The sequence below is a fragment of the Melanostigma gelatinosum genome (assembly GCF_949748355.1).
Source record: "Melanostigma gelatinosum genome assembly, chromosome: 6".
NCBI classification, from domain to species: domain Eukaryota; kingdom Metazoa; phylum Chordata; class Actinopteri; order Perciformes; family Zoarcidae; genus Melanostigma; species Melanostigma gelatinosum.
Window position 1 is genome coordinate 7,162,674 of NC_136639.1, and position 20,583 is coordinate 7,183,256.

At 44.3% G+C, this 20,583-nt stretch overlaps 1 protein-coding gene across 1 annotated transcript in view; it reads left to right on the plus strand.

Annotated features, from left to right (window-relative positions):
- The first annotated feature begins 1,325 nt into the window (after window positions 1-1,325).
- Window positions 1,326-20,583, plus strand: part of gcn1 (GCN1 activator of EIF2AK4) — a 22,424-nt gene continuing 3,166 nt past the window's right edge. Inside the window, exons 1-53 of the mRNA XM_079270568.1 lie at window positions 1,326-1,345; window positions 2,440-2,542; window positions 2,661-2,724; window positions 2,987-3,118; window positions 3,691-3,799; window positions 3,900-3,998; window positions 4,985-5,119; window positions 5,252-5,429; window positions 5,732-5,806; window positions 5,960-6,088; window positions 6,167-6,217; window positions 6,311-6,409; window positions 6,492-6,665; window positions 6,767-6,919; window positions 7,033-7,125; window positions 7,227-7,302; window positions 7,701-7,860; window positions 7,968-8,157; window positions 8,528-8,652; window positions 8,775-8,953; window positions 9,056-9,149; window positions 9,230-9,343; window positions 9,438-9,636; window positions 9,714-9,866; window positions 10,163-10,347; window positions 10,438-10,518; window positions 10,637-10,780; window positions 11,065-11,189; window positions 11,384-11,573; window positions 11,684-11,754; window positions 12,168-12,333; window positions 12,432-12,626; window positions 12,777-13,023; window positions 13,225-13,346; window positions 13,590-13,704; window positions 13,912-14,091; window positions 14,417-14,637; window positions 14,764-14,832; window positions 14,925-15,063; window positions 15,148-15,344; window positions 15,620-15,762; window positions 15,861-15,978; window positions 16,152-16,367; window positions 16,469-16,633; window positions 17,396-17,557; window positions 17,647-17,739; window positions 17,835-17,978; window positions 18,062-18,331; window positions 18,410-18,523; window positions 18,904-19,134; window positions 19,254-19,447; window positions 20,101-20,215; window positions 20,529-20,583. The exon at window positions 20,529-20,583 is cut by the window's right edge and continues 42 nt beyond it. Coding sequence (XP_079126694.1) covers window positions 1,328-1,345; window positions 2,440-2,542; window positions 2,661-2,724; window positions 2,987-3,118; window positions 3,691-3,799; window positions 3,900-3,998; window positions 4,985-5,119; window positions 5,252-5,429; window positions 5,732-5,806; window positions 5,960-6,088; window positions 6,167-6,217; window positions 6,311-6,409; window positions 6,492-6,665; window positions 6,767-6,919; window positions 7,033-7,125; window positions 7,227-7,302; window positions 7,701-7,860; window positions 7,968-8,157; window positions 8,528-8,652; window positions 8,775-8,953; window positions 9,056-9,149; window positions 9,230-9,343; window positions 9,438-9,636; window positions 9,714-9,866; window positions 10,163-10,347; window positions 10,438-10,518; window positions 10,637-10,780; window positions 11,065-11,189; window positions 11,384-11,573; window positions 11,684-11,754; window positions 12,168-12,333; window positions 12,432-12,626; window positions 12,777-13,023; window positions 13,225-13,346; window positions 13,590-13,704; window positions 13,912-14,091; window positions 14,417-14,637; window positions 14,764-14,832; window positions 14,925-15,063; window positions 15,148-15,344; window positions 15,620-15,762; window positions 15,861-15,978; window positions 16,152-16,367; window positions 16,469-16,633; window positions 17,396-17,557; window positions 17,647-17,739; window positions 17,835-17,978; window positions 18,062-18,331; window positions 18,410-18,523; window positions 18,904-19,134; window positions 19,254-19,447; window positions 20,101-20,215; window positions 20,529-20,583 — 7,369 coding nt within the window. The 5' untranslated portion in view covers window positions 1,326-1,327. The remainder of the gene's footprint in view (window positions 1,346-2,439; window positions 2,543-2,660; window positions 2,725-2,986; window positions 3,119-3,690; window positions 3,800-3,899; window positions 3,999-4,984; window positions 5,120-5,251; window positions 5,430-5,731; window positions 5,807-5,959; window positions 6,089-6,166; window positions 6,218-6,310; window positions 6,410-6,491; window positions 6,666-6,766; window positions 6,920-7,032; window positions 7,126-7,226; window positions 7,303-7,700; window positions 7,861-7,967; window positions 8,158-8,527; window positions 8,653-8,774; window positions 8,954-9,055; window positions 9,150-9,229; window positions 9,344-9,437; window positions 9,637-9,713; window positions 9,867-10,162; window positions 10,348-10,437; window positions 10,519-10,636; window positions 10,781-11,064; window positions 11,190-11,383; window positions 11,574-11,683; window positions 11,755-12,167; window positions 12,334-12,431; window positions 12,627-12,776; window positions 13,024-13,224; window positions 13,347-13,589; window positions 13,705-13,911; window positions 14,092-14,416; window positions 14,638-14,763; window positions 14,833-14,924; window positions 15,064-15,147; window positions 15,345-15,619; window positions 15,763-15,860; window positions 15,979-16,151; window positions 16,368-16,468; window positions 16,634-17,395; window positions 17,558-17,646; window positions 17,740-17,834; window positions 17,979-18,061; window positions 18,332-18,409; window positions 18,524-18,903; window positions 19,135-19,253; window positions 19,448-20,100; window positions 20,216-20,528) is intronic.

Genomic DNA, 20,583 nt, shown 5'->3' on the forward strand with positions numbered 1-20,583 from the left:
AAAAACTTGCATAACGGAGGGAGGAAAAATTCCACCTCAAAGGAATATTGTGTAATGAGTTTAAACAGTTGACTTGTATGTATTAACCAGACAAGACATTTAACAGGTCCTGGTCTAACCAGCAAAATCAAAGAGACAGTTTGCTGAAATACAAAAATAACCATATTTTCTTGTCTATGCAGATGATTTTGGATATCTTTGTCCAATATTTGCAGATAACTGTCGCCGAAATTTCTGCTTCCACACCAATATAATGGAGATGAGTTATGTTTGTGGTGCTCATGGCTTTAAAAATTGCATTTATAACTTTAAAACTTAGTTAAATATTAGTGCGCATATATGCTGAAATTTACGGTAAACCCATTCAAACGGCACAGATCTGGAGCGAGCGAAGGACTTTGCAAAATTAGCGGAAAGATAAACTGAGACAACATCCGGTTTTCAAAATAAGATGTAAAATAAAGGTGAACGATGACCGTAAAACAACATCCGGTTTCCAAAATAGGATGTCATCTAAGCGTATATATACAAATTGCATTTGTGTAAATAAGATTAAATTAATTACATTAACGTTAAGTATAAAACATCTCGTGAGTTAAAGGGAAAATACAACTGAACTGTCTTTATTCTTTGATTTGAGGGTTGCTGGAAAGATAATGAAATGAATAATACCTGACATTTCTGACCACGTTTAAACAAAAATCAAACATGTTAACTGTACCAATTAACATATTTTAAGATATCTTGATGCTATTATGCAAATAGGATATTTGCTTCCAGCTTCACTTTACGCAGCGCTATCTCGTGGAACAAAGCTATTTTCATGAACACAACTTTGTGTTATATAATAAAATATGTATTTTATTGGGCGACCGTGGTTAGCGATGGGTCAAATGCAGAGAACTGTTAACACATTTTGTGGTTTGTGGTGCCGTTGAAATACAGTATCTATCTATCTACAATAGATTGCAATCTATTGCATACTGCTTGAAGAAGGAATCAAAAATCATCAAAAGAACAAAAATGATTTTAAGCCCATCTATTGGGAGTAGAGGGATATCGGTAAAACAAAATAAAAAAATAATCTTAATAAACCTGCTTAATAACACACACTATGGTTCTCCCTAGCAAATCTGAGCCCCCTTTTCTATTTTGCTGTTTTATTTAGTTTTTATTTGAATGTATTTTAAGTGATTCATTATTAGAGTTCATGTAAAAATACATATAAAAGGATAATCTTAAAAATATTGATTAAGACGAAAAGTTACGAAGCACTTGTGACCCGGAAGTGAAACCAACAAGTTCTTCCTGCATCAAGACCGGCAAGATGGCAGCGGACACGCAGGTTTGTGTGGCTGTTTTTTAACAGGACCCTATCCGCTAACGCAAAGCTATTCAAGTATGATATTAACCAACCTCGTGGTATATTGACCACTGCTTTAACACATTGTTGTGTTTTGTCATTGAACGAGAAACTCGGGTTAAATTCAACAACAGCTCGCGAGCAGGCTGTTAGCTCAGTGCTACGTAGCCTACAGTGTGACTGAGCTGCTGCTGACGATAACCAGACAGAAAAACGAGCTGCTTTCTGTCCGCAGTGGTACGTTAGCTGGAGCTTTTTTGGGGGATGGTTTCGTCTTGTAATCTAACTCATCGGGGTGTTAAATTTACTGTCATTAAATTGAATCGGTTTGGATTCCCTAAATGATGCAGACAAGCATACGTTGCGCCCCTGAAATTGGTAAATTGTAACTTTGATTACGGTAGTTAACTGATATGTTGTGACTACTGAATACATTCCACAGTGTGCTGACTCAGTGGTAGTATGATTAGCTGTGCTGGCAATCCCTTTGTCGACCACGAATCTATTTTAAAACAAGGCCTTCAGAGTTAACTGCCATTTATTTTTGCATAGAAGTTCCACAAAGAAATATTTCCTCCATTTCTCTGAATCTCATTCCCACGTACAGACGAAACCCTAAAAGTGCCACTTTATTAGGTACACGTATTCAATCTAAGTCAATCCAACACAACTGGTCTGCCCAGAGGCGTTAATTACATTGTTTAGTCTGCAACTTATCTCAATATATTATTGTTCAGTACACCATCACTGCAAACTACAACCTCAATAATAAACGTCATTCAATTGACACATCTTAGCAGCAAGGTCACAAATATCAATTGACAAACGTGTAACTAGAGCTGAGACAATAAATTAATTTAGTCGATCAACAGAAAATAAACGGGCCACTTTTCTGCCAAGAAATTCCTTAACTAAAAAAGACAAGTATTCCCGAGGTCCAGATGCTAAAATGTAAAGAGAAGCCGCCCCTTCCTGTCCCATGTGGTCATGACCTGAATATCTTGTTGTCGGACTGACGGCTTCACTGCTGCCATTTACTGCATTGGTCTTCATACTAAATGTGACTTTTACTTCAGGTTTCAGACACACTGAAGAAATTTGCTGCAAATGTGACCACAGCCAGTGTGAAAGAGCGCAAGGAGATATTCTGGGAGCTGAAACGATGTATAAAAGACAAAGGTGAGGGATTTCGTGTTGTTTAGTTTTCTACACTATGATTAAAATAGGTGCTATAATCAACATGAATGTGTCTTTAAAATAACTCTTTTCTTCCTCTTCTTCTTTTTTTTTTTTTTAGAGTTACCAGAGCCTGCTGTGAAAGGATTATGCAAGCTGTTTTGTCTCACTCCGTACAGATATCGGTGGGTTACTATGTAATGACTGTCAGCCACGCGAAAACCACACAGTTTAATGCACCCAAAGCAGGAAACAAATTCATAGAACCACCTGTCGGTTTAACGCAATACAGCTCAACAGCACAAGAAACAGCTTCTGAAATGATCACATCGTTGAATCAACACCTCTCTCTAAAACTGAACGTTCAAACCTTCATGGTGGTAGGATTTAATTGCAGGAGTGTGTGTATGTCCTGTGTGTTTACATGGATGTGTGTGTGCTTCTCAGGGATGCCGCATCACGCAGAGAGCTCCTCTCTGTTATTGGCCAGCTGGCTGAGAGTCAGCCGGACATCCTGGTGACCAGCCTCCTCCACTGCCTGTTGAACAGTGGCGTCATCAGCAAGAATGGAGAGCCCAGGTACGGCTCTGAACTTTTTAATCGCAGTTTTTTATCCATGACATTTGTTGTTGGATCCCTAATAAATTCCTACTTTTACAGAGGAAAAGAGACTGGATGCATCATCAAAGCACTGTCAGCATTAGAGAACTTTAATGGTTCTGTTTGAGAGGCAGGGTGAGCAAGAATCATAAAGTGTAGCATGCACAGTTATAGTGATGTGAGTGCAATCAGCAGAAACACTAAACTACACAACAAAGTTTGCATGAGGGCTGCACAATTAATCCAATTTAAAAATTGATTTGTTAAAGTCAAAATGTTGTCAACATACCATTTTGAATCAAACAATGATCGTGCTGTAGTCCTGACCTGCACATCATATTCTACAGACTTAAGAAAACATCTTTGGTTCACATACTGCAAAAATCACATCATCATAATTTGTTTTTCAATGAAAATTAGAAGTTTTCATTTAATAAGAAACACGATTAACTAATGAAATCAGCAGAAACGATAGTGTGTCTAGGAACCCCTCTTTGGTTTACTATTACCATGGTTGTCGTCCTCTTATGATCTCCTTATTATACGTGCAGCAAAAGCACCGGCTCTGCTGCTTTCATCGGCTTGTCTTGGACCTGCCTTTTAGTCCCCAGGGTGTTTTCTGCCCCAGAGAAAAAAGAAGGACCTATCTGGAAGAAAATGGTCAGTAAAAAAAAGAGTCTTCTGAAATACCTACTTCTACCCAGTCATGCTGTCTGGATGTTGCAGGTCTCACCTTGTGGTCTGTTGTCCTCTCTTGTAGGTGGAGGTCCAGAGCCTTCTTGTAGCTGAGGTGGTGGGTGGAGCCAAGACCACGGCTCAACAATCGAGCCTCAAGAATCTCAGTCACTGCTGGAAGGAAGTGAGTAAATACAGCAATAGCCCATAAAAACTAATTTGCTCATATGTAGGCCTATCAATGAATAGACTGCTGCCACTGCCCAAATATAAAATACAGACCTGGCTTTGTTGAGACTATCGATCTCCTCCGCTGGTTTTCGGTGCCCTTGACTGCGCTTCACAACACACACACACACTTCTACACACAACAAACAGCGCTATCCGTCTGAGTCTCATAACAGTTCATGTTGATCCAAAGTGAATAATGCTCATTATTATTCCTTTTGTCTTGGGCGTTTTAGAATACGCTGTTATGGCAATGTTTGAAGCTATAACTCTCTCTGCATTTGATTATTGTTTATTCAAGTGTAAAAATATTGTACATGTAGTTATATAAATGTAAACATATATTTAAGCACATTTCTGTTATTATAACTTAAATCCTTTTAATTTAGTGTTAAGAAACCCACATTACTCTGTCAAAGATCAAACTATTAAAGAAAATAGCAAAGACAAATGTCAAACGCAAGTTATTACAATAACTTTGTTCAATGCTTAAAATCCTTTCAAGGGTGCGTTTGCACAATCCGACATGAAGTATTTCATGTGTTTTTAAAGCCACGTTTGAAGTAGTCTTCAATGTACTCGCAATACATTTCCATTTCAAATGTACAGTAACCAGCCAAAGAGCTGCTTCTATGTTTAAGTATCTCATCATTATGTCTTTCGATCATAGTTTTGACTTTCTATCTCGGAATTATGACTTTCTATCATAGTTATGACTTTCTATCTCATAATTTCGACTATGGGGATATTTTTATTATCAAGTCGAACTTTAAAAAAAAAAGATTTTTTACTTTTTTTTTTTTTTTTTTTTTTTTTTTTTTTTTTTTTTGTGCTGGCGGATTCGCGGGCCACATAAAAATTGTATAAAAATAAAATAATACTGATTTGAGAGCTGAAGCCCAGGAATGCTGGATTGGCGTGACATTGTGTTGTCTTTGACAGAACCCTGGACTGGTGGATCAGTACATCAGCACACTGTTGAGTCTGGACCAGAGCCCCACTACTCTGGTCATGCTGGGCGTGTGTTTAGACTTCTGCACGGCTCAGAAAGACAAAGCTACAATAGAGAAGCACAAGGTGAGTTTTTCTTTCAGCGGTTCTTGATTATTACAGATTTAACATCTCTAACCAATTGTCCTCTGAAATCTAATATGCGTTTAACATATGCTTCATGCTTCAACATATAACCTTGTGTCTACTGTTTTCCAGAGTGCCCTGCTGGACCTGTACATAAAATCAGTCCTTATGAGCAAGACAAAACCACAGCGTTACGTTTTGGACAAAAGTGGCTCCTTTCTGCGTCATGTGTCCCACTCTGAGTTCAAGGAGCTGCTCCTTCCTACACTGCAGAAGACGATGCTCCGCAGTCCAGAGAACGCAATGCAGAGTGAGAGGCTTTGAGTTTTTATTGTGAATATGAACAAACATAATGTCAAAAGACACAAGAACAACACTCTTAAAAATCCCCAAAACATAATAAGAAAAATATTATTATGAATATCTTTGATGCAAAATAATTGCAGGTGAGTATTTAGCATTTTCCTGTTGTTTACTCGTCACACTCCCGGTGTGTAAAGGCCTCTAGTTGTATAATTGAACCTACAAAATGTTCTTGAAAATGTGCCTGTTTGGTGCTCCGGCAGCTCTCATGCAGTGGATTAATGAATTAACTGTCTGGTTTCTCTCCAGCCGTGTCCCAACTGCTGTCGGCTGTGACTCTCGACCTCAGTCAGTATGCCATGGATATCGGAAAGGCCATCGCAAGTAAGGCTTTAATCGATGCTCAGTTGATTTGGTTTTAAGCAAACACTCAGCTGTCACGAGGGTATGATTTGTCACAGAAGAAGTAATGACTGAAAAACCGGGCAATCAATTTAGCACGACTACGTGTATTTAATTACTGGTACGGTGTTTCAGGTCAGCTGAAAGCTAATAACGCCCAGCTGATGGAGGACGCGGTTCAGGCCATGCAGAACTTGGCTCAGCAGTGCAGCGACCCCTCCGCTGTGCAGGACGTCGTCACTCACCTCTTCAAGATCCTCGGAGGTGAACTCATTTATTACTTTTTAGGTATTTTTCTTACCGTGTGTGGTTTTCTCACCTTCATAATTATTGTGGTTGCAGGGTCAGAGGGAAAGCTCACAATTGTTGCCCAAAAGATGAGTGTTTGGTCCGGTAAGAAGCCTTTCAAACTTTTATAATTATTAGCTCTTCGTAAGATACAATTGCAAACATTTTCTCAATCATAAAATGTTGATCTTGCTCCAGGGATTGCCAGCTGCAGCCATCATGCCGTGTCCGGAACCTCCAGCCAGACTCTCAGCTCTGCCGTCGCTGTGATGTTCATCCCTTCTTTACAACAAGAAGGTATCGTTGGGCCTGGGAATTCTTCAAGAGGCTGCAGTGTAATGTTTCTGTCGAGTACTAACTTTGTCTTTGTTTTACGCAGTTCACGAGGCTACCTTGGCGCATGCCGTGTCTGTGCTCTCCCAGTGGAGCCGCCGTCTCACAGTGGAAGTTCCCACCGCTCTGATGGATTGGTTGAAGAAAGCTTTCACCCTCAAGACCTCCACCTCTCTGGTTCGACACGCCTACCTTCAGGCCATGCTGGGGGCCTTCAGAGGTCAGTCACAGGAGGGCCGTTATGCTTTGTGTCGAATATACAGATGTTTGGATTGAACTCGATCCTTATTCCTGTTCCATCACCGTTTCCCTGGTTTTTAGGTGACACTCTGGCCCAAGCCTCAGACCTCGTGCCTTTGCTCCTGCAAACAGTGGAGAAGGCTGCGGCACAAAACTCCCAGCAGGCTTTGCTTGCTGAAGGTGTTGCAGCTTCTGTTCTTTTGAGTCGACTGGCACTGCTAGAGACACAGACGGGTGAGGCTGGCATCTCAGAAATTACTCCTTTTTTTCCCCCATTTGTGGAGACTGTTGGAACATACAGGGAATGGGAAGTAATGAGGATTTATTTTGTGTATTTGTCTCTGCAGAGGCTAAGTTCTCCAGCTTTTGGAACCTGATCTTGGATGAAAAGAATCCACTTTTAACCACAGAGAAGTTCCTCTCCCAGGCCAGCGAAGAAAGTAAGGCAATATTTAAAGTAACCCAGCAGCTAAACGGCTCATGAGTGTTCTGAAATATTAAGAAATGAAATAATGGCCTGTCTCTGTCTTTTGGTCTTTAGCTCTGCTCACCGTGCTGCTGCTCTGTGAAAGGCTCTTCCTGGACCATGCTCACAGGCTCAACACCAGCAAATCACAGTGAGTCTGTGTTCTTGATAACATGCAGAGAACGGTGGCATTTTAATGCTAAATCAACATTTGAATGCTTCGCAGTGATTTTCTTGTTTAGTCAGTTGCAGATAAAGATTAGGTTAAACTTGTATTATTGATAATATACAATTTGTAGAATTAGATTCCAGTGGCGGCTGCGATTGTTTCTGACTTGTGGTCGAAACATTGCACCTCTGTTAAGAAACAAAATAAACAGACTTGTCTGTGGATGTTGTACCTAATGCAGCGCACATCGATGGTGAGGTAACTTAGGCTTACAACCAGCGCGTCAACCAGGTCTCTCCTGAGGGAAAGCCACCTCAGTAGCTTACAGTACTAGACTGGGCTCCTTTAACAATTTTCTCTATCGCGTAACTCTTCTGTAGGATGTATCATCACGTCACGGTTGCGGTCGTGCTGTCTCGGAGCTGGCGTGTGAGGAAGCGGGCTCAACAGACCATCAGGAAGCTGCTCTCCTCTCTGGGTGGATCCAGTCTCGCCCATGGCCTTCTGGGAGAACTCCGCGTGGTCATCAACAAACACAAAGTACAGCCTGATTATTCACCATAGACCGCTACAGCTCGACTGGTTAAACAATGAGTTTATTTCTTTCTCAGCCTGATTGTTACTGACTGTGTGATGTAAACCGTCAGGTTTTGCCCCAGGACGTCCTGGTGTCAGATTTAGGAGATCTGACCGAGCTTGGTCGCGGCTACATCCCCCCTCGTGTCCTGCTGGACGCGCTGTGTGTTATTTGCTCCTCTGCCAGCCAATGGGGCGATCCCACCGAAGCAGAGAATTTGGCCATGGAGACCCTCATAGTCACTCATCATCCATCCTTAGGTATGCGAATGTGTTGCCCTCCAGAATGAATCTACTGCCTGCGTGTGAACCACATTGGAGTTAAACATTAAACATGTTTTAACCAGGTTTTTGTAGCCTAAAGGGTAACTTTAGTGTCAACCAAAAAACGAAAAACGTTATATTTCTCTGTAGGGTCCTTTCCCAAAAACAAGCACTTTTAGTGGACTTACATTGGCGTTGCGCTATTGCCAAATAGTTTTACATTGTAACCCGTTTCATTGCTGGTCCATCCTGGACCAATTACCAATATAGTTGTCCCCATTAGATACTTGGACACAAAGTGTTTTTTGGGGTGAAGTATTGGTGCTCTGTCCCATATTCAACATGTCATCTGCTCTATTTCTTTCAGTTGGAGCTCGCGGTGGCATCTGGCCTGTCCTGCTCTTCTCCATGAACATAAAAGCAGAGGAATTTATCGAAAAGAATCTAGAGGCTATTCTGCCACATCTGCTGGAGGTCAACGCTGACAACCAGGTCTGACAATAACCAACACCTGCTCGTGCTGCGTTTACATCCCTGTGAATTAACCACGCTAGATTGAGGGATAGATTTCACATGATACCGGGATGCTTAGTGGTCACGTTTTTCATCTACAGGCGGTGAAAAACGCAGTCGGTGCCCTCTCCAGCCTCTCCCCCAACAAGCTGTTACCGCGAGTAATCAGTCACGTCATCGAGGGGCTTTCCCGACCCGCTCTACTTCACGTCACCAGGGAGGAGTACACCATCATGCTGACACCCAAGGGAGAACTGTACGACAACAGCATCATCCAGAGGTAACACTCTCCTACCTCAGTGAACCCAACCAGCAGACACCTGGACTTTCTGTCGTCGATTTGGCTTCTATTTGACTTCTCCTCCTCTACATATTGCTATAGTGCCCAGAAGGAAAGCACCAAGAAGGTCAACATGAAGAGAGAGAACAAGGCCTACTCCTACAAGGATCAGATCATTGAGCTGGAGTTACAAGAGGTAAAGTCCACTTATCATCCGTATTTTCTTCGGTGGTTCTAATTTCTGGAGCACATTTTAATTTCTCTTTGATCTTGCAGGAGCTAAAGAAGAAAAAAGGCATCAAAGATGAATTGCAACTCAGCAGCAAACAGAAGGAAATGATTGAACTCCAGCTGGAGAAGGAGGGGGCTATTCGCAAGAGACTTCAAGGGGTATGAAACCCAAGTCACCAGAATGAATACTTCTAATACTCTTCATTCTTTATTTCTCCTTGTTGATCTGTGGTGTGCTTCTCGTTGTCGCCAGCTGCGTGTGGAGTTGCAGAGCGTGGTGGGTCTGCTGGAAGCCACTCTGCTAGAGAGACCACCTCAGATCACCAGGGAGCTCCCCGCTGTCCTCCAGGTCCTAATCCCCCTGCTCCAGTCCCCTCTGGCTGCTCCGTGCATCCAGCAAGTCTTCTTGGACATCGGCGTGTGCCTGATGCCCAAACACTTTCACCACCTAGGTACATGGCCTGTCTTAGCATGTTCTTGCATTGACAGACACAGCATCTTGACTCTGTGTCACTTTCTTCCCTTCTAGCCATGCTTGTGGGACACGTGACTTTACGGTTGCTGAAGCCAGAGTGTGATCTGGACGAGGCCTGGGAACAGGAGGACCTGGACACGGCAGCCCACCGCACCATACTGCTGCTGCACAACCACACTGTCCCACAGAGAGATGCCAAGACTGGTGGTGAGCACAGTCATGGACACTCGTGAAAGTTCCAGTTACAAACCCCAGATCTAGACACACATGCACAATTTACAATTTACGCATGCTGCATGATAGTTGTTTGTCATGCGGCACACACACACAGACATTCTTTTTGCTGTGCAGAAGACGCAGACGATTACATATGCAAACCGTTTTTCATTTAAATGTAACACCGGCAGCAAGTCAGAGTTGTAGCAAGCAACCGCGATGAGAAATGTGACGATGCTGGCATACTGAGTTCTCCTGTTTCTTTGTATCGTCGTCTTCTGTCCCAGACGTCTCGGCTCCACTGTCTGCTCCGGCTTTCTCCGTCTGCTTCCCTCTCCTCAACGCTATGCTCAGGGAGTCCTCGGGCAGCACCGAGGAGACGGAGAACAAGATGACCAGAGCTTTACAAATCATCCTGGAACACTCGCAGCTCCGGTCCACCACAGACATGGATGACCTTGTTATAGATGAGGTAGAGAGACCAAAAATAAAAGATTGATGTGACAGTACTCACATTTATTTTGTAGATTCATGTACTACGTGTTGTGTTTTCTTGTCCCAGAACGGCCCAGAACTGCTTCCACGTGTCAGCATGCTGTTGCTACTGACGAGAATTATTTCCACAGCTGCCCCGAGACTCCAGGTAACCGAGGAATTCAAATTCAGACCTTTTACTTTTTGTTGATGGCCTGATGAAGAGTTTACCAACTTTTTTGTGCAACTGACTGACTCATTGATTTAATTACGTTGCGGTGTTGCAGGTGTTGGCGTCTCAGTGCCTGACAGCGCTGTGTGCCAGTGCTGGAGGAGACATGGGCTGCACCGTGGCAGAGCAGGAAGAGATAGACGTCCTGCTCGACGCCCTCCTCTCACCCTGCTTCTCTGTCCGGGATGCTGCCCTAAGGGTGAGCTGTGAATCGGTTAATTTGACATTTGTTGAAGCTGGCCTTGTCCCTCAGTAAACCGGTAAACTTCGGACAAGAAAAGTCCCCACATGTGATGGCTTCCAGCTGTTTTCGCCACAGTTAAGCCTTAAAAGTGCTTCAAAAATGAATTTGTGTCCATCAAAATAGATACTGATGCACTGCTATCAACATATGCAGTGGTAACCTTTGTTAAATGACAAATTATATCGCCCGTGTGTGTTCATATTAGACATCCTCCTAACACCCAATCTGTATGTGCTCAGGGATTGTTGGAGATGGAGTTCGCTCTGCCCACAGAAAGCACGGAGGCCAGTGGGCTGAGTTTGCTGCGCAGGCTTTGGGTTGGCAGGTTTGATGTTGAGGAGGAGGGCCGAGCCTTGTCTGAGAAGTATGTATTATGAGGTTTCTTGCTGCCGTCTTCCTCTATCTGAGTAACCGTTATACACTTATACTCATAACACATCACACAAATGTCTTCTTTGTCTTTTCAAACTGCATTCTCTGTCTTTTCTTTTTTATTTGTTTTCTTTCTTGTTCTTCATCTCACAAAATATTAACCGTGCAGTTCTTCTTCCTCCTCAGACTCTGGGAATCTCTGGCTCTGGAGTTGGTCCCTGAGCTCTGCTCCCTGCTGATTGGCGACATCACTCACCATGAGGAGGCTGTCCGTTCTGCTGCAGCCGAAGCTCTGTCGAGCGCAGTGTCCCAGTACAAAGACCAGGCTGCCACAGTGTTGGGCCAGCTCACTGAGCTCTACCACCAGAAGCTCTATGTGAGACCCTGCACTACAGCCGAACCACAGTATAGCTCTGGCTACTGATACTGGTTGAATTTGAGCTCAGAAGTCAAGAGATGATATTTTTTTCTTTTTGTTTTTTATAGAGACCCCCTCCTGTGCTGGATGCCCTGGGCAGAGTCATCTCTGAATCTCCACCTGACCAATGGGAGGCCAGGTAAATCTCAATTCTTGTTTGCAAAGATGAGACGCACCAGAGTTTTTAGCCTTTTAATCTTAAATTGAAGATCAGTGTCCCAGGGACTCATGAATGCACAATCAACCACCTTAATATCTATATTAGCATATTATTTATCAGGGCAGAATATTTGGAGTAATTCCAAGAGGAAGAGATAACATGACAAAAAATATTTACGACAGAAATAGGCAGGAAGGTGCTCACTACTTTAATCCTTGAGACAGATTATATCCTGACCCCAGCCCACATTGTTTTCTCATTAATGTCTTGCTTTAGTGGTTATCTATCAGATATGATCAGAAAAGCGAATACCATTATAACGAGAAACGGTAACATTTCAAATGTTTCTTTTTGTGCACTGAGCCATTTTCTCGCACACTCTGCTTTCTCAGGGGTGGCATAGCTCTAGCTCTGAACAAGCTGTCCCTCTACCTGGATGAAGCTCAGGTTACCCCTCTCTTCCTCTTCTTCGTTCCCGATGCGCTGAACGACCGCCACACTGAGGTGCGCCGCTGCATGCTGGACGCCGCCCTCTCTGCGCTCAACACACACGGAAAGGTACATTGCACTTCATAAAGACACAGACACGTTCTACGATTCATCACATTACCATTTATGTCTTGCACTGTACTTTATCTACCCGTCTTATGTAACAGGACAACGTGAGCTCCCTGCTGCCGGTGTTTGAGGAGTTTCTAAAGGACGCCCCCCAGGACGCCAGCTACGACTCTGTCCGTCAGAGTGTGGTCATTCTCATGGGCTCCTTGGCCAAACATCTGGATAAAAGTGACCCCAAAGTCAAACCCATCGTGGCCAAGCTCATCACTGCGCTCTCTACACCTTCACAGCAGGTAAGCCGCTCATCCTGCGTCCCCACTTACCCTGTATTGTTGAGTGTATTATTACAGTCCATCATCGCCTTTTTTTTTTAAGTACAGATCCCACTTTGCTGACAGTCTATTACTTTTCATCATATTATGTGGTTTGTCATCCCTCTTCAGGTCCAGGAGTCGGTGGCCGGGTGTTTACCTCCTTTAGTCCCTGCCATCAAGGAGGACGCCGCAGGGATTGTAAGGAACCTTCTGCAGCTGCTGCTGGAGAGCGACAAGTACGCAGAGAGGAAGGGGGCAGCGTACGGACTGGCAGGCCTGGTCAAAGGTCTGGGGATCCTGGCTCTCAAACAGCAGGGCATCATGGCCACTCTGACCGACGGCATCCAGGACAAGAAGAACTTTAGACGGAGGGAAGGTCAGTGAGGTTAATGCAACCATTGAACTGTTTGGTTTTGTATGAATGTAGACACATTGATGCAAATTTGTGGTATTATGGATGTCAGACTACATCGTTGTTATCTACCATGCGAGTACCAGAAGCCACCATCTACTGGCACATTTAAAGCTGCTTCTTTTTAAAACAACAACTACTGACCAACTGTTTGTCTCTGTCTAGGAGCGCTGTTTGCCTTTGAGATGCTGTGTAACATGCTGGGGAAGCTGTTTGAGCCGTATGTGGTCCATGTGCTGCCGCACCTCTTGCTCTGCTTTGGAGACGGAAACCAGTACGTCAGAGAGGTGAGCAGGCAGATCACATCCCAGAGCCTTCGTCTAATAGCTACATTTATCATTTCATACATTTATCCTCAAAGTACCTTGCTTCAAATTACAAAAGGTCTTTTTTCACTATCCAGTGCTTCTGTATGTTCTCATTAAAACATTGCAACGTTGGCATAACATGTGACCCATTAAACATCCACTCATTTAGGAAACGTTTGATAGAATGTGTAGGTTTCAGCCCCCTTGCTCCACTTCTAACAGGCTGCAGATGACTGTGCAAAGGCTGTGATGAGGAACCTGAGCGCCCACGGGGTGAAGCTGGTCCTCCCCTCCCTGCTGGTGGCCCTAGAGGAGGAGTCCTGGAGAACTAAAGCAGGTTAGGAGCCCCTCTGCAGCTTTTTTGACATGTTGGGAGAATATTATAAAGCCTTGTCTAGTGGATTACAATTGTGATTATAGTTGTGTTTAACTGGGTAATTATTTACATTTTTTTGTTTTCACATACGAGGACAGTCACAATTAAATAAGTTCCAAGTTCACTCAATCAGTAGCTTTTTGTGACTCACTCCCCTCTTTCCTTTAGGCTCGGTGGAGTTGCTTGGTGCCATGGCTTTCTGTGCACCCAAGCAGCTGTCCTCCTGCCTGCCCAACATTGTGCCCAAGCTGACCGAGGTGCTGACGGACTCCCATGTCAAGGTGCAGAAGGCCGGCCAGCAAGCCCTCCGCCAGATCGGCTCTGTCATCCGCAACCCAGAAATCCTGGGTAAGTGAAGAGTCGGGCAAAAATCATAATCACGCATATTTTCAAGTTAAATGTATCAGTCTGGTGCACTTTGAGGGCAGAATTAAGTGGCTAAAACTGTGAAGAACTTTGTGCTCTTGTTAACAACTTAATCCTACAAAAACACGGGAAAGGCAATTTAGTTAGCAGCTCAGAAATGCTGCCAGAAAATGATTTGTTTAGACAATACCAGACATGAACAAACTACGAACTATGCTAAGAAAAATGAGGTAAGCCGCTAAATAACACGTACAGTTCTGAAATGTACTTTTGTTTTAGTAAGCTAGTGTTTGATTCTCTCTCTCAGCCATTACCCCGATCCTGCTGGACGCTCTCACTGAACCGTCCAGGAGGACCCAGACGTGCCTGCAGACGCTGCTGGACACCAAGTTTGTCCACTTCATCGACGCCCCCTCCCTGGCCCTCATCATGCCCATCGTCCAGAGAGCCTTCCAGGATCGCTCCACTGACACCCGCAAGATGGCCGCTCAGATCATTGGCAACATGTACTCCCTCACTGACCAGAAGGTGCACCGCATCTTCTAAATATTACACCGAAATAAAAACTAAATAAGATGTTTAGTTGTTGTTTAAACTAGTGTATTCTGAGGAATTGTATTTGTTTTATGGTGTGATACGTGTTGTCGTTTCCAGGATCTCTCACCCTACCTGCCGAGTGTTATTCCTGGACTGAAGGCCTCCCTGTTGGACCCGGTGCCTGAGGTGTGTTTAGTTAGAAACAGTAACTACAGAAATATGTGCTCTGTGTGTGTTAAGTTGAAGCTACAACTGCTTTTTCTTCTTCTCCTCTCCAGGTACGTACGGTCTCAGCCAAAGCCCTGGGTGCCATGGTGAAGGGCATGGGTGAATCCTGCTTCGATGACCTGCTGCCGTGGCTCATGGAGACACTGGCCTCTGAACAGAGCTCTGTAGATCGCTCTGGAGCCGCACAAGGTCTGTTCCTCTACACTCTTGTCTCTGTGTTGTTGCCGACTTGCTCTCAATGACTCACTGAATGATTTGTATCTGGGTGTTAAGGTCTGGCGGAGGTGATGGCTGGACTGGGAGTGGAGAAGCTGGACAAGCTGATGCCAGATGTGGTGCAAACAGCCAGCAAGGTAGACATCGCTTCCCACGTCAGAGACGGCTACATCATGATGTTCATCTACCTGCCCCTCACCTTTGGGGACAGGTTTACTCCCTACGTTGGGCCCATCATCCCCTGCATTCTCAAGGTATTGCTACGACCACAAAGCTTCTTTTTTTTGGGCGTTGTGCCGTGAATCACATTTCACTGCTCTTACTTTTCTCAGGATTCCCAATGTTATTCTTTCATATGTTAGATTATGTGTTCATCCTTGTTTCCGTACATCTTTAGTATCTTTACACGTACTAACAATACCGGGGCCAGCAGATATTTTGACCTGGAAACAGGTTTTGGCAGGAAATGCAGGGATCTCAATTCAGGCTGTTGAACCTTTGCTCCTCCACTATGTGTGTTGTCCGCCAGGCTCTGGCAGATGAGAATGAATATGTGAGAGACACGGCACTGCGAGCCGGCCAGCGCATCATCAGCATGTATGCTGAGACCACCATCACTCTGCTGCTTCCTGAGCTGGAGCAGGGCCTGTTTGATGACCTGTGGAGAATCAGGTCTGTTTTAAAAAACGCCGTAACACATCAGCGGTTGAATAAACGTCACTCTTATATTGACCAGTTGTGCGTTCCATCTCCTCGTTGGGGTTTTGCAGGTTCAGCTCTGTGCAGCTGCTTGGAGATCTGCTGTTCCATATCTCTGGAGTGACAGGAAAGATGACCACGGAGACCGCTTGCGAGGATGACAACTTTGGAACGGCTGCGTCCAATAAAGTATGAACACATTCCTTTTCTCCATAAAAGACAAAAGATTCCTCTACAGAGCCACCGAGTTCATAAAAGGAAGTTGGCTCCTCGTTATATACTACTTGCCATCACAGCAGTGTGGCGTCGGTCTGTTTTTATACATTGATGTGTAAACAGTTTGCTGACCTTTTCTCTTCCAGGCTATCATTGGAGCTCTCGGTGCCGAGCGGCGTAATCGTGTCCTCTCTGGCCTCTATATGGGCCGTTCAGACACTCAGCTGGTGGTTCGACAGGCTTCCCTCCACGTGTGGAAGATCGTGGTCTCCAACACCCCCAGGACTCTACGAGAGATCCTCCCAACCCTCTTCACTCTGCTGCTGGGCTTCTTGGCTTCCACCTGGTCTGACAAGAGAACGGTATTACTCCTTTGAACCGTGCAATATATATAAATTATATATTCCCTGGTTTATACCTCCAGAGAGCCTTTTACTGACGCCGTGTGTCGCTGTGGTTTTAGATCGCTGCTCGAACGCTGGGAGATCTGGTGAGGAAACTGGGGGAGAAGATTCTCCCCGAGATTATTCCCATCCTGGAGGAGGGACTGCGCTCTGACAAGAGTGACGAGAGGCAGGGAGTCTGCATCGGCCTCAGTGAGATCATGAAGTCCACCAGCAAAGATGCGGTGAGTCACGCCGACGCAGTAACACACGGGGATCGAGTTAAAGGTGATCGTTGCCTGCGGCAGAAGAGACGCCACAAACAGTTTGAGCCCAGAGCTGTTCCCAAGACTCATAAAAACATGTCATTAAGGTTAATTTTGGGGGTTTTATCGACTACTTTTAAATAAGCAGATTAGTTTAAACCATCAATTTTATGTTCCCTCTCATTTAAAAGGGAGAAGAGAAATACAATTAAGCCTCTTAATAAGCAAAATGTGTTTTCACTGAAACGGGTATTTTCTTATCATTGTTTAATTGATTAGATCAAGTTTTTCCTCCTAAACACAGTAAACGCAACCAAATACATATTATAATAAAAAAAGATCAGCCTTTTAAATCATGTCTTGGCGTATTTACACCCAAAGTATCGTATATAGAGCAGTACATTCGAGTACAGATGTCTTTAACCTTAATAATAATAACCTTAAATAATAGATAGAAATAAGCAGCCTGGGAATCCTGCTTTTCTGGGTTTCTCTATCGTCGTTGTCCAACAAACAGTTGGATTCTTTTACCTATTTCTTTCAGTTTGTGTAAAAGTGAATTGCTTTTCAGTTTGGAATCCAAATAAAACAAATTAACAAAAAGTAATAGAACAAAACTTTGGACTTCGGACAACCGGGTCAATGTATTTATTTTCTTATTTTTTTTAGACCTAGCTTAGGCCAAGAGTCTGATAATAAAAAACATAAAACACCGTGAACCTGACGCTGTTTGTGCTGTAGGTGCTCGTCTTCTCTGAGTCACTGGTCCCCACAGTGAGGAAGGCGCTCTGTGACCCTCTGGAGGAAGTCCGAGAGGCTGCAGCCAAAACCTTTGAGCAGCTTCATGCAACCATCGGCTACCAGGCGCTGGATGACATCCTGCCTACTCTGCTCAAACATCTGGTGAGGGAGCGAGGAGCACACAAACGTAACACAGATAGCATTCAAAAGTTCTCAGTCCGGCTTTTAATACACACAACGTCTTTTCCCAGGACGACGAGGAGACTGCTGCGTTTGCGTTGGACGGCCTGAAGCAAGTCATGGCCGTGAAGAGTCGCTCTGTGCTGCCTTACTTGGTTCCAAAGGTAAAGTCTTGATCGTCAAAGGTTGACTCTATTTGGCCTTATTATTGCATCTGGCTGTATCTGACTAAGACGATTGTTCCCTCTGGTCGTACCAGCTGACTGCTGCTCCCGTGAACACCCGTGTGCTGGCCTTCCTGTCCGCCGTGGCCGGAGACGCTCTCACGCGCCACCTGGGGGTCATCCTGTCCGCCCTTCTCTCCTCCCTCAAAGGAAAGCTGGGAACAGAAGACGAAGCACAGGTAATACCGGCATTCACAAGCTAGGATGCCTACTGTGTTTGAGCTTTTTGTTCTTTCCTCATGATGTGTTGTCTCTGCTTCAGGAGTTGTGCAACTGTCAAACAGTGATCCTCTCGGTGGATGATGAAGTGGGCCAGCGGATCATCATAGACGACCTGCTGGAGGCCACGCGTGTCACTGACCCCGGCCTCAGACAGGCTGCCGTCACCATCCTCAACGCCTACTTTGCTCGTACCCGCCTGGACTACAGTAACCACACTCGCAACCTGCTCTCAGGCCTCATCCGCCTCCTCAATGACTCGAACACAGAAATCCTGTCTCAGAGTTGGGACACCATCAACTCCATTACCAAGGTGTGTTGATATCTGTACAGATCATGTGTTAATCAACAAGTCAATATGAGTGCCTAAATGTTTGTTTTTCTTGTATAGAAACTGGATGCAAGCAGCCAGCTGGCTATGATTGATGATCTGCATCGAGACATTAAATCAGCTGCTGCAGACGTTAAGGGTCAGCACCTGCCTGGTTTCTGTCTGCCCAAGAAGGTAAGTAGGTTCCTCCTGACGCAGTAAACTCTGGGACTTTATCACAGCACGATGATTTGGTTCTTGCATTTCTAATTTAGCACCTCTAAGTCCTTTATAAAGCATAAATACCAAAAATATCAAAAAGGATTTGCTGCTGCTCTCTGCTTTAGTAGCATTGTAAATTTGATATTTTGGGGTTCTTGACTGTTGATCAGAGACAATAAGCTATTTGAAGATGTCCCCTTGGGCACTGGGAAATTATAATGGTTGTTTTTTAACAATGTTCTGACATGATCAAGACTTAGCAATTAAATAGTTAATCACAAAACATTAATTGGCAGATCAATCAGTAATGGGAATATTTGTTGCATTTCACATTATTGTCTTTGTTTCCACAGGGTGTGACCTGCATCCTGCCTATCCTGAGAGAAGGTGTCCTCACTGGTAGCCCTGAGCAGAAAGAAGAGGCGGCGAAAGCATTAGGAGGGGTCATCAAACTGACCTCCCCTGAGGCACTGCGGCCCTCTGTCGTCAACATCACTGGCCCGCTCATTCGGATCTTGGGAGACCGCTTTGCCTGGACGGTGAAGACCGCTCTGCTGGAGACCCTCACCCTGCTCTTGGCAAAGGTCTGTACCTGCATCTAAACTGTAAATGGCCGAATACTTTTCAAGAGGCCGTCATTAGCAGTCGGGGGGGCTAAGTCGCCGTGTTTGGCTCTAACATCTGGACTGTAATCCTCCTCCAGGTGGGCATTGCCCTGAAGCCCTTCCTGCCTCAGCTGCAGACCACCTTCCTGAAGGCCCTGCAGGACTCGAGCCGTGGGGTGAGGCTGAAGGCCGCTGAGGCTCTGGGCCAACTGGTTTCCATCCACACCAAGGTGGACCCGCTCTTCACCGAGCAGCTCTCTGCCATCCGCACCGCTGAGGACTCAGGAGTCAGGTGAGCACTCATACAGCAGACTAATGGTGACATCTGAAAGTTAGAGGCGACAATTTTATCAGGTTTCTCCGGCAACTGTTGCTCTAACGGAAACGGAATCATTTGGCTATTAATAAACCAGACCCCACCCACTAAAGGGTGAGCACACCACAAAAACAACATATAAAACAGACTATTAATAATATGACATCTATTCCAAAATGTTTTTTACAAGAGGCCAATATTATTGGGTGATATTAACGCATCCCATATATATGTGTGTGTGTGTGTGTGTGTGTATGTGTGTATGTATGTATATATATATATATGTGTGTGTGTGTATATATATATATATATATATAAATTAATTTAAAAAAAAGCCAAATATCTTTGTGGTTATTTAAAAATAGTGTCACCATTACATAGCTTGTCCACCAGAGAGCACTGACAAGTTTATTTTTCAACTCAGTCACTTATTTAACAACTAATTTTAAGGGATGAAAACATGTCTTTGTGTTATTTGTTAAAACTGTATTTATCAGCCAATGTATTGTTATTAATATATAGTTGTTTGTTACAAACTCTTAAATATCTAGATTGGCATTTATGATATTTATATTATTATGTAAAAGCTCGTTCTCATGCTTGCGTTGTGCTCTTTACCGCTCTCACAGGGAGACTATGCTCCAAGCCTTAAGGTTCGTCATCCAGGGGGCCGGGTCAAAGGTGGACCCAGCCATCCGCAAGAACATCACCACCACATTACTCGGCATGCTGGGACATGATGAGGTATGACAGGAGGAGCAGATGTAGAGAAGTTTTTTTTTTTTTAATCTGTGTCAACATGCCCGTTGTTCCACCCCGGGGCCTGTAAAAGCTGCTGAATACATGAAGTGATAACATATGAAAGACAAAAGTATAAACGTATGAGTACTTAGAATTTTACAGACAGTTGTTCTGGGGCGTAGTTTCGTCTGTGATCACAGTAGAAAACGGAAGTCAGGCAGAGAGGATGTGGTTTTCTTAAAATGTGGTTTTGAGCCTCTGTCAGTATGACAATAAATGACACTCAAGCTGTCTGTCTTTGTCTGTGTCTACGCAGGATGCGACGCGTATGGCGTCAGCCGGCTGTGTCGGTGAGCTGTGTGCCTTCCTGT